The 12,072-nt window shown below is 36.3% G+C and overlaps 1 protein-coding gene across 1 annotated transcript; it reads right to left on the bottom strand.

Moving 5' to 3' along the window:
* Positions 1–406: 406 nt before the first annotated feature.
* LOC138751488 (anterior gradient protein 2 homolog) lies at positions 407–6,916 on the bottom strand. The gene is made up of 8 exons (XM_069913791.1): positions 6,810–6,916; positions 6,470–6,646; positions 6,271–6,334; positions 5,830–5,882; positions 5,618–5,694; positions 3,651–3,714; positions 3,475–3,558; positions 407–801 (listed from the first exon to the last, which is right to left on the bottom strand). Exons 2-8 carry the CDS (start codon positions 6,615–6,617, stop codon positions 752–754), a joined length of 540 nt encoding a protein of 179 aa, XP_069769892.1. The 5' UTR covers positions 6,618–6,646; positions 6,810–6,916; the 3' UTR covers positions 407–751.
* Positions 6,917–12,072: the final 5,156 nt, after the last annotated feature.

A 12,072-nucleotide genomic window follows, 5' to 3' on the forward strand; every position in this document is an offset into this window, starting at 1 on the left:
TGGCGTTAAAATTGACTTATCTAGTTTCTGTTAGGCCACTGCCCTATCTCCTTCTCTTCCCCATCCCTGTCTCCTTTTCTCCAGCTTGCTATCCCCTCTCTCAGACCCATCACCTCCCCATATCAGTTTTCAGCTCTTTTTATCTTGTGCTCTCTCCCCTATCCACATGACCTCTTGTTCGTCCCCCATTTTTTTCAGCACCTACCTGCTTTTTGATCATACCTTGAAGGGGTGAGGCCTCATCCATTGGTTCTATATCTTTAACTTAGCTGTGTAAAGAATGCTGCACGATTTACCTAGCTTCTCCAGCATTTTTGACTAAACCGCACACACATCATCCGCAGATTTTCCTGTTAACTGTTCATTCAATTTTCAAAAATATTTTCAGTAAGGTTCATAACAATGGTTATTCTTCAAAAAAAGTTTTATTGCAGAGAGAAAAGTGTACACCAACTTAGAAGCACATTTTAATGTATTAAACTTTAAATACGCCATAAAGCCACTTTGTATAAACTGTTCTTATTTTAAAATTACAGAAGTTGTTCTCATACACACAATAGTATCAAAAGATTTATTAGAAAGCCTCTGCTTGATGTTAAAATGCCCAATATCCACAGAACTGTTACAGCATTTCTACACACTCAGTTCAATGTTCAGACCGTAACATAAAATCGGCTCTACACCAAGTTTATGAAGGTTACAAGTGTTTTTATAGATAATGAAACTAAAAGCTGGTCAACTGGAATTCAATTCACAAGTCCTGTTTCAACAGTTTTTTGGCTTCCTTCATGTTTGCTTTCACTAAAAAGAAAGAAAGAAAGTTACTTCATTGGTGCAAATTGTATTTCTTTATTCTTCTTCAGGGTACACATCTTCAGAGCTGTGTATCACTGATGTCTGTGCAAATCTGACCATTGCTCTTGTGGGACTGTGTACTATTTAGGAATGCAGATTTGTTGGTGTAAGAATGTGTTGGAATACTCATTTGATTTTCTTACACAGGAACCATAATGTGGGGAAACTTCATTTTCAATATTCTATCATCTAAATATTAAAAATGCATACATAATTATCCAAAAAATTGGGGTTAATTGGTTTTATCTCTCCATAGTTGCTGCCTGACTTAAGTTTCTCCAGTTTTAAAAAAAAACGATTTTGAATAGGATAAAGTGTTTTTGCTTATTGAGTCAAAGATTTATTCCGATCCTACCATAGTTTGCTGGTGAATTTAAATTCAATTAAATGGATAAAAAAATATTAATAATAGTCAAGTAATTACCAGATTATGGTAACATTCATCTCATTCATTGAATTCCATCATGAAAATGAAGGCCTTTCCCTAGTCTGGACCATAAGCAACTCCAGACTTTCCAGGAAATCTTAGCAAGCAAGGAATGGCCAGGGCAATAAAAGGTACAGCAGTATCAGAACAGGCAGTTCAGACATTGTGTTGACCATAATATCAATCTAATTTAGATTCCATCAGGAAAATGAATCCATCTTTCTGATACTGAATACAAGCAACTCTGGACAACCCCACCAGTGATGGCTGATGTCCCAAAGCAAGTCATTCAATTAGAGATCAGTAGGGATACAAAACTAACACATTTCTATTGCACTGTTCTACGTTGCAGGCTTATCTTGGAAATATAGAGTTGAGGGTTAAGACCACTTTTGTTTTGACAACAAAAATTACAAACTTTATTACTAAGCTACTTGTTTTGAGTATTGCTAATGTGTGAGGGGAAAAAAATGGAGCATTCAACCCTCAGTTTGTTATTTAAATGTTGCAGACTTTAAAAAAAAAAACAGGCATGGTTTGCAATTCGGATACAACAGTGGTTGTAAACTTAACAGGTACTAAACAAATGAGGGAGGATGGAGTTTTTGCAATGGGGGTTTAAGAGAATCTACATTTTAATTTTTTTTAAGCTTGACTACCAAAGTTCACATACACTACTTTTGTTTTTACAAAATTTAAACTGACAGCATGGACTGGTTTACACCACCTTACATACAGTAAGATGATGTTATCCCACCAGCACAAGATGCTCCTCAATGGGCCATGCTGGATTTTGGCTGCTCTTTGTAATCTCCCTCCACGAGCCAGTAGCCACGCTTACATTCTGCAGCTACATGGTTTCCAATGACTGAGGCTTTGCCTGTGCAGACAAATGGTGACCAGTTCTTCGGGTGGAACCTTTTGTCCTACCTCTAGCACCATTTTTTTTGAGAACTCATGCTACTAAAGGTTCAGTTTCCAAGTGTTATTGTTTTATAAAAAAAAAAATAATTTCCTAAAATAACTATTCTGTTAAAAATAAATGTGCAATTAAGGATTAAAAACTACCCTTTTCATTCAGGATCAAATGAATGGGGCTGCACTGGATATGCTGGTGCCAGCCAAGAGGACAATCTCTCAACTCAGCAACTTGCAGAAAGAAAACTGCATGAAATGATGCAACCAGAGAACAAGTGCAAACTCATGGCAACATCTGCCCTTCAACAGATGCCATCTGTGCAACCACAGAGTCTGGAACAGATTCCCACATGCACCAGGTCTGTCGATATTCCACACTGAATGCTGGGGTCATGTAATTTCAGTGAGGGCTGAGCCAAAATTGGCAGTGAATTTTAAGGTGAATCAAAAAGGCAAATTTGACTTTAAAATCAATGGATCTAAAATTTGTAACATTAGGTCATTGATTTAAATTTCTTGTCTTTGGCTTTTCTAAAAGGGATATTGGAATCATTAAATATTACATTACAGGGAATGATCTTTTTGTCCAATATACAAGCATTGGCTCACTGGCAGAGCATTGAAACTAGTCTCATTTATGTCTCTGCACCACATCTCTAGATATTTGTTATTATCTCCCTTTCTCCTGTTATGTTTTATTTTCTTCAATGCAAAATCTGGGAGAGCAATCTTTGTTCTTCCAAGCTTTTGCATTAAAAGCAGTCTGTTGATTATTTATTTGTTGTTACTAACCTACAGATCAGTGAAGATGGTTTTAATTCCTTCTTGAGTTGCCATTTTTTTTAGTAGCTTCAATAACAAAGCAAGATTAAAACTCAATTTCTTAAGTTATTAATTACACATATGTTTAAAAATATGGGGTCTATATTTTTGACAAGCTGAAGCAACTTTAATTTATCTGCAAGGCTAATGTTTATGTGGTTTGACCTGGAACTTTGCCTACTGGAAGCACACATTAGAATATGACAATTTAATGTATTTGCTGTGCCATTTGGATATGGTCGCCCAGACCATAATCCCCTGACAGCTTGTATAATATGGAAGCCAGGCTGTCGGAATAATCATCTATGGACCTTTCTTAGCAGAGGCAAATTCAGTATTGCCTTGTCTACACTACAATTATGTGACTTTTTATTGTAAAGCTAGCCAATAGAATTCAAAACAAAAGGATGTGACAACTTTGCATTTGCTTAGTAGAACCACTTTAGACTTACAGAGCTCAATATCACCCTCCTCATATGCATAGGCATGATTTCCATACTTCCCTCGGATGTCTGCTCTTACTGTTAAAGAGGGATCTATATTCAAAGAAGAAAAAAAAAATCAATGTTTGACACTTATTCAGAAAAGTAATAGAAACCAAATGCAAAAACAAAATTACAATTCTCACCTACAAAGAGGATCCTGGGCACGTACTGACCATCAGGGTACAAGTGTTCATCAGTGGTCTCAAACTGGAATGAAATTGAATATTTAGTTTCAAGTGATTTTATTACAAATTGTAATCAAAACTGGAAGTCAGCATTTTGTATCAGTGATGCAAATTAATATTGAAATACATTGTACGTAATGTTTTTTTTTAAAACATTCTGGCCTTTTAGTTTCTGTACAGTATATAGTATGGAAAATCTTTTAGTTTTCTTTCATTTCTCAAATGGCCAAACTGATGAGGGAAGCACATGAGCAATGGAGGGTGACATACTCACAAACCAGTCAAAAAGGTGCAGTAAAACCTGCAACCTGATCTATGCATAAACCAATGCTTTACAGTTCACATACTGGATATCATGCTTCATGATCCTCTCACTATCCAGGGTTTTTACAATCACAGGTGGAGAGTGCATTGGGGGTAGTTTTATAGATTAATTCAGTATACTAGAATCTTAGTTTTTTTTTTAAAATCAGGAGCCAATTTGACAAAAATAACATTCAGGAATGTTCAATACACCTGGATGTAAAGGTTAACCCTTGAAGATTCCATCCAAAGAAGCCAAACACAGTAAAACCTCATTAGAACACGGTAGTTGGGGTCCAAGATTTCATACCACGTTAAAGCAGAGTCGCGGAACAGATGTGTTATGATTCAGGAAGCAGGAAAACAGAAAACTGTGACTCAAACCTTATAATAAGACCTTTAAACTCCACAGGTTAACATACACATCTTGTAAATTAGTCCATTTTTGAGTTTGTCGCTATTAGCCACTGTTAGTCTGACATCCTAAAATCAATGTTTGGGGTCCACAGACACCCCGCGCTATAAGTGATTCCACAGATTAACGAATCAAGTTCTAATGAGGTTTCACTGTACTTCAACTTCACTACTTTGTCCAAGTAAAGTGAATATTTTAAATCCATTTCCACAAAAATAATTATTGGCTTGAGAGGAAGGGCAACAGAGACTCAAGCAAATAAAAAATTAAAATTGTGCAAATAAATGGAGTTTAAATTTTAATTGATTTTTTTTTTAAAGTGATTATGTAGCTTGATTTCTAATTCATTGCAGCAAAGCAGGGGCATGGCATAATCTGTTGAGTAGAGTCAGTATTTCTGCAAGTTATTCTAATCATCCTACATCATGACAAATTATATTGCTATGCAAGGCCTCAATGGAGAAGCCATGTTGTTTGGAAAAGTAATTTTTCAGCTGGTAAGCAATTAAACAGAAACTGACGAGCAGTTGCTAATTGGAAAATGCTGAGTATTCAGGCATTTTGTACCAGTGTTTTCTCCATTTACAGTGACTGCTATTTCAAGATTTAAGGCGAACTACTCAAATTTGCAAACTGAAAGTACAATGTCAACAAAGCAGTACAGAAAGAATTGAATAATTTATACAAGCATTCTTAACACTGGCACTCGAAGTGCAGGTAAGTACAAAGCCATACACATTGAAATAGAACTAACCCATTTCAAAGTGCTGAAATAAATCAGGTTGAAGTTAAAGTAGTGACCTAGTACACAAATCACATATCTGAACAATTTAGAATGCCAAAGGAATGTTGAACTGAAAACAATGGCCAAACACAACCAATGTTTTTCATCAGATTGTATCTATCCCCAATGCTGGACAGCTGATCAAGCAAGACAACAACTGTGGACCAGAGTAAACAAAACCCACAAGGTTAATCCTTAACAACACAGAATGGAAGATGAGAGTCATCAGGCTGTTTACACAAAAAAAAAATCAGCAAAGGAGCTACCTAGAAATCTTGTCAAGGTGCAAAATAGCAACGAATTGGTGGTAATGTTACTTTTACTGAAGTTATTACATTGCAACATATACATGCTATTTAAAAAAAAAATCCCTACACTTAGTTACTGGTACTGTTATTCAAAACTTAAATAACTTTCACTTACTAGAAGATTAAGCATAATAAAATCTTCTTTTGCCATTTTCTGAATTTCACGGTCTGCAGCAAATGCTTTCTTTAAACCTAATAAAGAGGAAGTCACAATTAAATGTTGTGGTGCAACAAAACCCTTCTTGATCAAGGGCAAGTAAAACTTTCAAATCAGAACCAAAATATCCCAGCTTCCAATTCACACAATTGCTTGCCGAGATCACTCACTTTGGCTGAATGGACAATCCTCCAAATGGTGAATCACCATTAAAGGTCGGTTGCTAGAATACAATAGAAAATATTTAATAAGATGACTAGAATGCAGGTGGTAGCCCATAAATGAACACACAAGATCACTAAAACGTTTCATATTTTTGTCATTCACCGCTGCCACTCATTTTAGTTATAACCTCTTCAAATATTACCAGTTGCTACACATTCATGCCCCCTTATGTTTCCTTGCCCAACTTTAATCTATCCCTGCGATCTTTAGACGGTTATCCTAGCTCTGACCGAGCATTTATCAATCATGTCAGGGCTTGCTTCAATAATATAACATCTACCTGACCATGATAACGTGCAGGGGGATGGAAAGTACAGGGAAGTCTGAATGGAGAGATGCAGGGACAGTTCCAACGTCACCAGGAGCTTTCTTTAAAAAAAAAATACCTCTTTCTCGTTTTGTACAGTCCTTCTTCGTAGGTCTGAACCCAATTAACTTCATCGGCCCATCCTATGGAAAAATAAGATTCGCACATATTACCTTGCAGACACCATCACAGAACATGAGAAGAGAGCAGTTTCAATGAACAGATCGCGATGGAACCCAGTGGGACAGAGGTAAAGCGAGAAATGGTAACTTCTTTACCTCTAGATAGACTAGGAGGACACCGCGTGTCTTTTGGATGCTCTTTGGAAGGTCCTTTCCCTGCATTCTTCGATCCTACGGGGCCTCTCGCCACACAAGCCGAGATAATGGCCAGCAAACCCAGCAGCGAAAGAGAAAGCCCAGGCATCCTGGTGGAATTCAACTTCACGTAAAGCGCTGGAGACAAAAGGTCACGCAATTAGCAAAGTAATACGCTCTGACAGTACTGCAAAATGTCTTTGGCTCTGAATGATTCCAAAGTGAGGGGCAGTAAATCAAAGGGGAGGAAGTATTTGAGATTGAGACAAGTAATTTGCTTTCCTGCTTATCCCATACTCACCGCGACTCGATAGAGGGTGCAGTTAAGAAACCTACGATAATCCTAGCGAGTTATGTTTCCAAATATATACCCAAAGTTTGCCACCCCTTTCTCGCCCTCCCCAATTTGAAAATACAGGAAGAGTGAGTTTTGCTCCTTAGAAGTATTTGTTTTCCTTTCTGTACCTTCAAATGTTTGGTTTTTTTTTAAAAGTTTCTAACGTTCAATGTCTTCAAAGTGAAGTATTTTTTTAGGTGGGATTTTGCAACTTTGAACAGAGATAATGGATTGTTTAGGAAGTTTGGCACTTTTTCAAAATATTGGATAATTCAAATCAGTGTCTCGTGATAATTCTGAAAGCTGACTGGTCTCTCTGCTATTGGTCGAAAGTTTTACTGGTGTACTTCAAAATAGTTTTAATTGTATTCTGATTAAAAAGTGAGCTGATTCATAATTTAAAAAAATCTATTTGTTCCGTCTACTGACTCTTATTGCATCTGCAGTAACTTTTGGAAGTGTTTTATATTTGAAACATAAAGTTCAATTTGTATAGGAAGTCAATACCTTTAAAAAAAACATTTAAAAGAAATCTCTATTTATTGGTTTACAAAGCCAATAGATAAGGGCCAACAGTAAGCACCTTTTTGCATTGATTTCAGTGTCGTAGGCACTCTCTGTTCATTTTTACCAAATGCATGTTATCCCCTTTTATACTAAATGGGGGTTTGCTATTTATTTTTCTGCCATAACATTCTGATTCTGGCCATTTTCTATTCTCAACAATGTGCTTTCACTTGCTTTCTGATTCATTCAACTTTGTGTATAGATCATTTATGTCTATACATATAAATCAAGTGTCTTCCAAATAATAATCCCAGTCATCTTTGTCTCTATTTTCAGTAACTTTTTCAATCATAGTGCAAGTAGTTGTTTAGTTGTTTCAATCTTCTCAACTAATATCTCAGGCGGTACTTGAACAACCAATCTGAAAGTCCACAAAATATTCTCCATTGTTACTTTTAATTATTCTCTCCAAATTTTTAATCTGTGAAACAAGAATTAGCCTTCATCATTCTGTAATTACACTGATTTTAAAATTATTTATTCATTTCATCTGTAATATCAATGGATAAAAAATTATTATTGACTATTTCAGTTAATCTGCCCTCTCCAATAACCTGAATTTTTGTAGAACTTTTTGTGATGGGCCATTGTTGCCACAGTACCCTTCAGCAATAACTTTTAATCCTGGACATTAAAAGGGACCCATTTGAGAATCAGTTCCCACTTGCTACCTATCAGTTGATCGCATTTTAATGATCATTGGCATGGAATTGAATGCATTCCTCACATTCCAAGGGTTCACCGAGCAACATTTTTCTCTACATTTCTCTACGCACCACCATGTTTTTCTATTCATTCAACTTTGGATCAGTTCAAGTCCTCCTTTATGGTACTCTTTTTGCTTAATAGTTTATGCTACTTTTCTTTGACCACAATTTTTAGCATCTCATTTTCATTCTCATTTAAGCATCCTTTGTATGTAATTTATTTCACAAGCTCATGACTCTCATTTTATTTTGTATTTTTCCCATGCTGAACTCTCCATAAGCATGAAATCTTGTCTCCAAGAATTTCTTCTGAATTTAGATTCAGTTTGCTCATTCATAATTTTTGTTTTCATTCCACATCCTCCATAATGATTAAATATTTGCCTGGTCAGTATTTTACATTTACACAGCATCTTTGAATTCACTGAATTTAATATGTTTGTTATCAAACGAAATGTGACTCTGAGTTGCATTTGCTGATATTAGCAAACATGTGCAAAATCTTGGTTGCGAGGTTATGCCTCAAGGAAATATCTTAAGTGGAACTAGTTTGGAAGAGATAATGTTAGTTAAAGGATCAATACTTTGATAACAGTCAATACCAGCAAAAAGTCCTAGTAATGATCAGATAATCAATATAGTCAGCGGATGTTCCATATTTGGAATGAGCTAGTGGAGGAAACTATGGAAGCAAATATAATTTTGACATTCAAAAGGTATTTGGATAGAAAGTGCTTTGAAAGAGATGAACCAAATTCAGGCAAATGGGATTGCAGAGAATGCCAACTTGGTTGGCATGGATGAGTTGGACCAAAGGATCTGCTCCATGCTACATCACCCCACTTTATTGCAATTAGGAAAATTGGGAAGGAGCAGAAGCCTTGTGCTTAACTTGTGTAAAACTTGTAGAATCAGGTTATATCTTTTTCCCAATGAATGAAAAAATTGCTGAATCATGTTTAATAGAGATTTGTTGCATATTTTCAAAAGAGGATGACTGCAGCAGACAACACACCATGTTCTGATATTGTTTTCACCCCGAATTTCGACCACCCACCTGCCTCTGCTGAAGCTGTCAGTTCCCTCTGATTTCCTCCAGCAGCATGGTTTTGTTCTTTGCTTCACTTTTCAATATAAAAAAGGGGGAATGACATGTCTCAAAGGTTTGTGTTCAGTTTTCTTATCTCAAAGGCTTGTGAAAAACCTTTCCAGGTTTTATTCTTCTGAAATTGACTTTATTTCAGTTAACCTTTGTTTAGTTTTTCTCCAGGGAACAATCATGGTGAAAAGTGTTGCAAATTATGGCTAGTCTTTTTCTGCCCTAAAATTCTCATATGCTTATCTAATTCTGCTATGGATGATATTTATAATATGAAATAAATTACTGAAGAGATTAGATATTGGCAGGAGATGTAGATGAAGGAGAAATTAGAGCAAAATAATAGAATTATATGTTACATTACACAGCTCTCTGAATGAGGAGGAAAGAGGGTGGGAAGCTGGAGGATAGGGAAAGAGCAAGGAAGGGAGAGGGCCTAACAGAAACTGGAGGCATCGATGTTTATGCCATCTGGTTGCAGAGTGCCCAGATGGAATATGAGGTGTTGTTCCTCCAATTTGCAGGTAGCCTCGGTTTGCCTGCATCTATGGTATCTATGAGACCATAGATAGACATGTTGGTGTGGACATAAAATGGATGGCCGCTGGGAGTTTTCTGTTAGAACAAAGGTGCTCAATGAAACAATATTCCAATCCTTTCAATTTCAGTTGGAACCCTTCACTGTTGTCACCAGTAACATTTAGTCACTGCAGAAAAGTTCCTCTGTTTTTCATTCAAAGACCAATGGACCCATCATTTTCAAGATTCCAGAAAGTCTATCAATGGTAGGTTGGTGGGCAGATTGAGTTGCCTAAGTATCCTTGAGAAGAAACTACCAAAAGAATGTTTTAAAAAAAATGCAAGAAGAAATATTCTTTTTAGTTCTTCTTTAAGTGGGTATCAGCCCAACCCCAAATCTGATGAGGATAGTGTTTTCAGGAAGGTTTTGTTTCACATTTATTGTCATGTTACTACCTAGTGTGGTGAGAAAGAATCTGCTACACTATGATGTAATTACAAGTACATTCACTGACATTGGATGTTCCTCACCAATATCCCATTCTTTTTAAAATCATTATTTTTGAGGTGGACAGAAACAAAATTCCTCCACAAACCTCATACAAACTGTACTCACAAGGATGGATTCAGTATTCTTGACCCCAAGTTCATATGCTATGAATAAAGGTAATTGATATGAAGTATTAATAATCAAACTCTCTCTCCCCTCAAAAGTAAAATGTTTCCAGCATTTTCCATCATTATCTCAGATTTCTAATATCTGCATTATTTTGTCTTTGTGTATTTAGATCTTGGTTTGTTTCTAACTATTTTCTATCATCTCTCCAGCTAAATTCTGGTGAGAGCATGCTGAAGAATTTCATTGTTTGGATCAGTGGTCATTTCTTATTTGTTGCTTATGCTACTCAGCATATCTGGGAGGAAAAATCTTGACTAGATCACTAATCAACACCCAAATTAGGATCTGAACCCTATTTGGTTTCTCCCTTTTGCCAGCAGTAGTTACACCTGAAAGAATCCTGGTGCCAGATGTATCTAAAAAGTGGTATGTCATTCTAACGCCATTCAAAACTTTTTTGAATAAATCAAAATCCTGTAATTTGCATTAATATTGCAGAGAATGCTTAGTCTTAAAAATACTTTCAAACAATTCAGTAGTACTGGTCGATCCTTTTGGTTTAATCCACTTCACCTTGAACAGCCAGATGAAGATGCGTCTTTTAAAACAATGTTTTGTCATCTTAGCATCTCCCCTCCAATTAATTGATGTTCTTCATTATTCAAAAAGTAAATATAATATTTCTGAGAGGACACGTGCAACTTAAGCGTGATTCTTGCTTCTTCACAATAGTTAATCCATTCCAGGATACTGCAGTGACTTTGATATGGTAAATCATACTATTTATTAATTCATTCATAGTGTGCCTTTAATTATTGGAATAATCAACTTCAACATCTAATATATATTGGTGCATGTATGCCTATTTTTTTGTCATTTTTCCATGCAAATCAACTGGAGCACTCTAGAAATGTTCAAGGAGGTTCAGTAGGGGTAACATTTGATGCTGAATGTCATGACCACATTGAATTTAACCTTTAGAGTCAAATGAAGTTCAAAAGTGCACTGACTTCCATTACTGTGTATTATACAAGGATTTATTAGCACTGACTTGCATTACTGTTTACTGTAGTCGCATTAGGCACGCAGCGAGTGAAAGAACCACACAGAGTCGAAAGTGAGTTGAACCAACTGACATTAATAGAACTCTTACATACATTTAAATCCCTTGGAACCCACTGATGTTTGCGACTCCAGGGACCTTTATGACATCAGTGGCTAGGATTTGGTCTTTCCCTGCATGCAGAGTTCTCTCAGTCAGATCTGCCATGGACTTGCCATGACTCTGTGAGCCTGTTGTGAGGGCGAGCCGCCACATTACTATAATTGTGGGAACATTTGATGCTGAATGTCATGACCACATTGACCTTTAAGGTCCTATGAAGTTCAAAAGTTCAAAAAAATTTTGAACTCAATTAGTTACAGTACTGTGCATCAATGAACAGAGTTCAAAAGACTTCAACTTCCCATACACCTGAGCTTCTCCATGTCCATCAACAGTTCCCGAGGTCAGACGTTGAAGGTAGTTGGACTGCAATTGGAAGAGCCCTGCTTTTTCCATTTTGAATGTTCACATGTTGGAAGCCTGAATAGTCTTTATGTAAATACTCCATGTGGAAAAACTAAAAACATTGTTTATTATGCAGCCCTTAGCTGAGAATTGTTTGTCTCTGTTTTGCCAGAAGTCAACTTTGTTCGAAACGTGCATCTCTGTTA

Source organism: Narcine bancroftii, chromosome 1, assembly GCF_036971445.1.
Source record: "Narcine bancroftii isolate sNarBan1 chromosome 1, sNarBan1.hap1, whole genome shotgun sequence".
Taxonomy (NCBI): Eukaryota; Metazoa; Chordata; class Chondrichthyes; order Torpediniformes; family Narcinidae; genus Narcine; species Narcine bancroftii.

Coding starts and splice junctions, on each gene's coding strand:
- LOC138751488 (XM_069913791.1), bottom strand. CDS start 6,617: ATGCCTGGGCTTTCTCTTTCGCTGCTGGGTTTGCTGGCCATTATCTCG. Junction 3,715..5,617: donor TTATTATGCTTAATCTTCTA/GTAAGTGAAAGT, acceptor ATTTCATTCCAG/TTTGAGACCACTGATGAACA. Junction 802..3,474: donor GGAGGGTGATATTGAGCTCT/GTAAGTCTAAAG, acceptor CTTTCTTTTTAG/TGAAAGCAAACATGAAGGAA.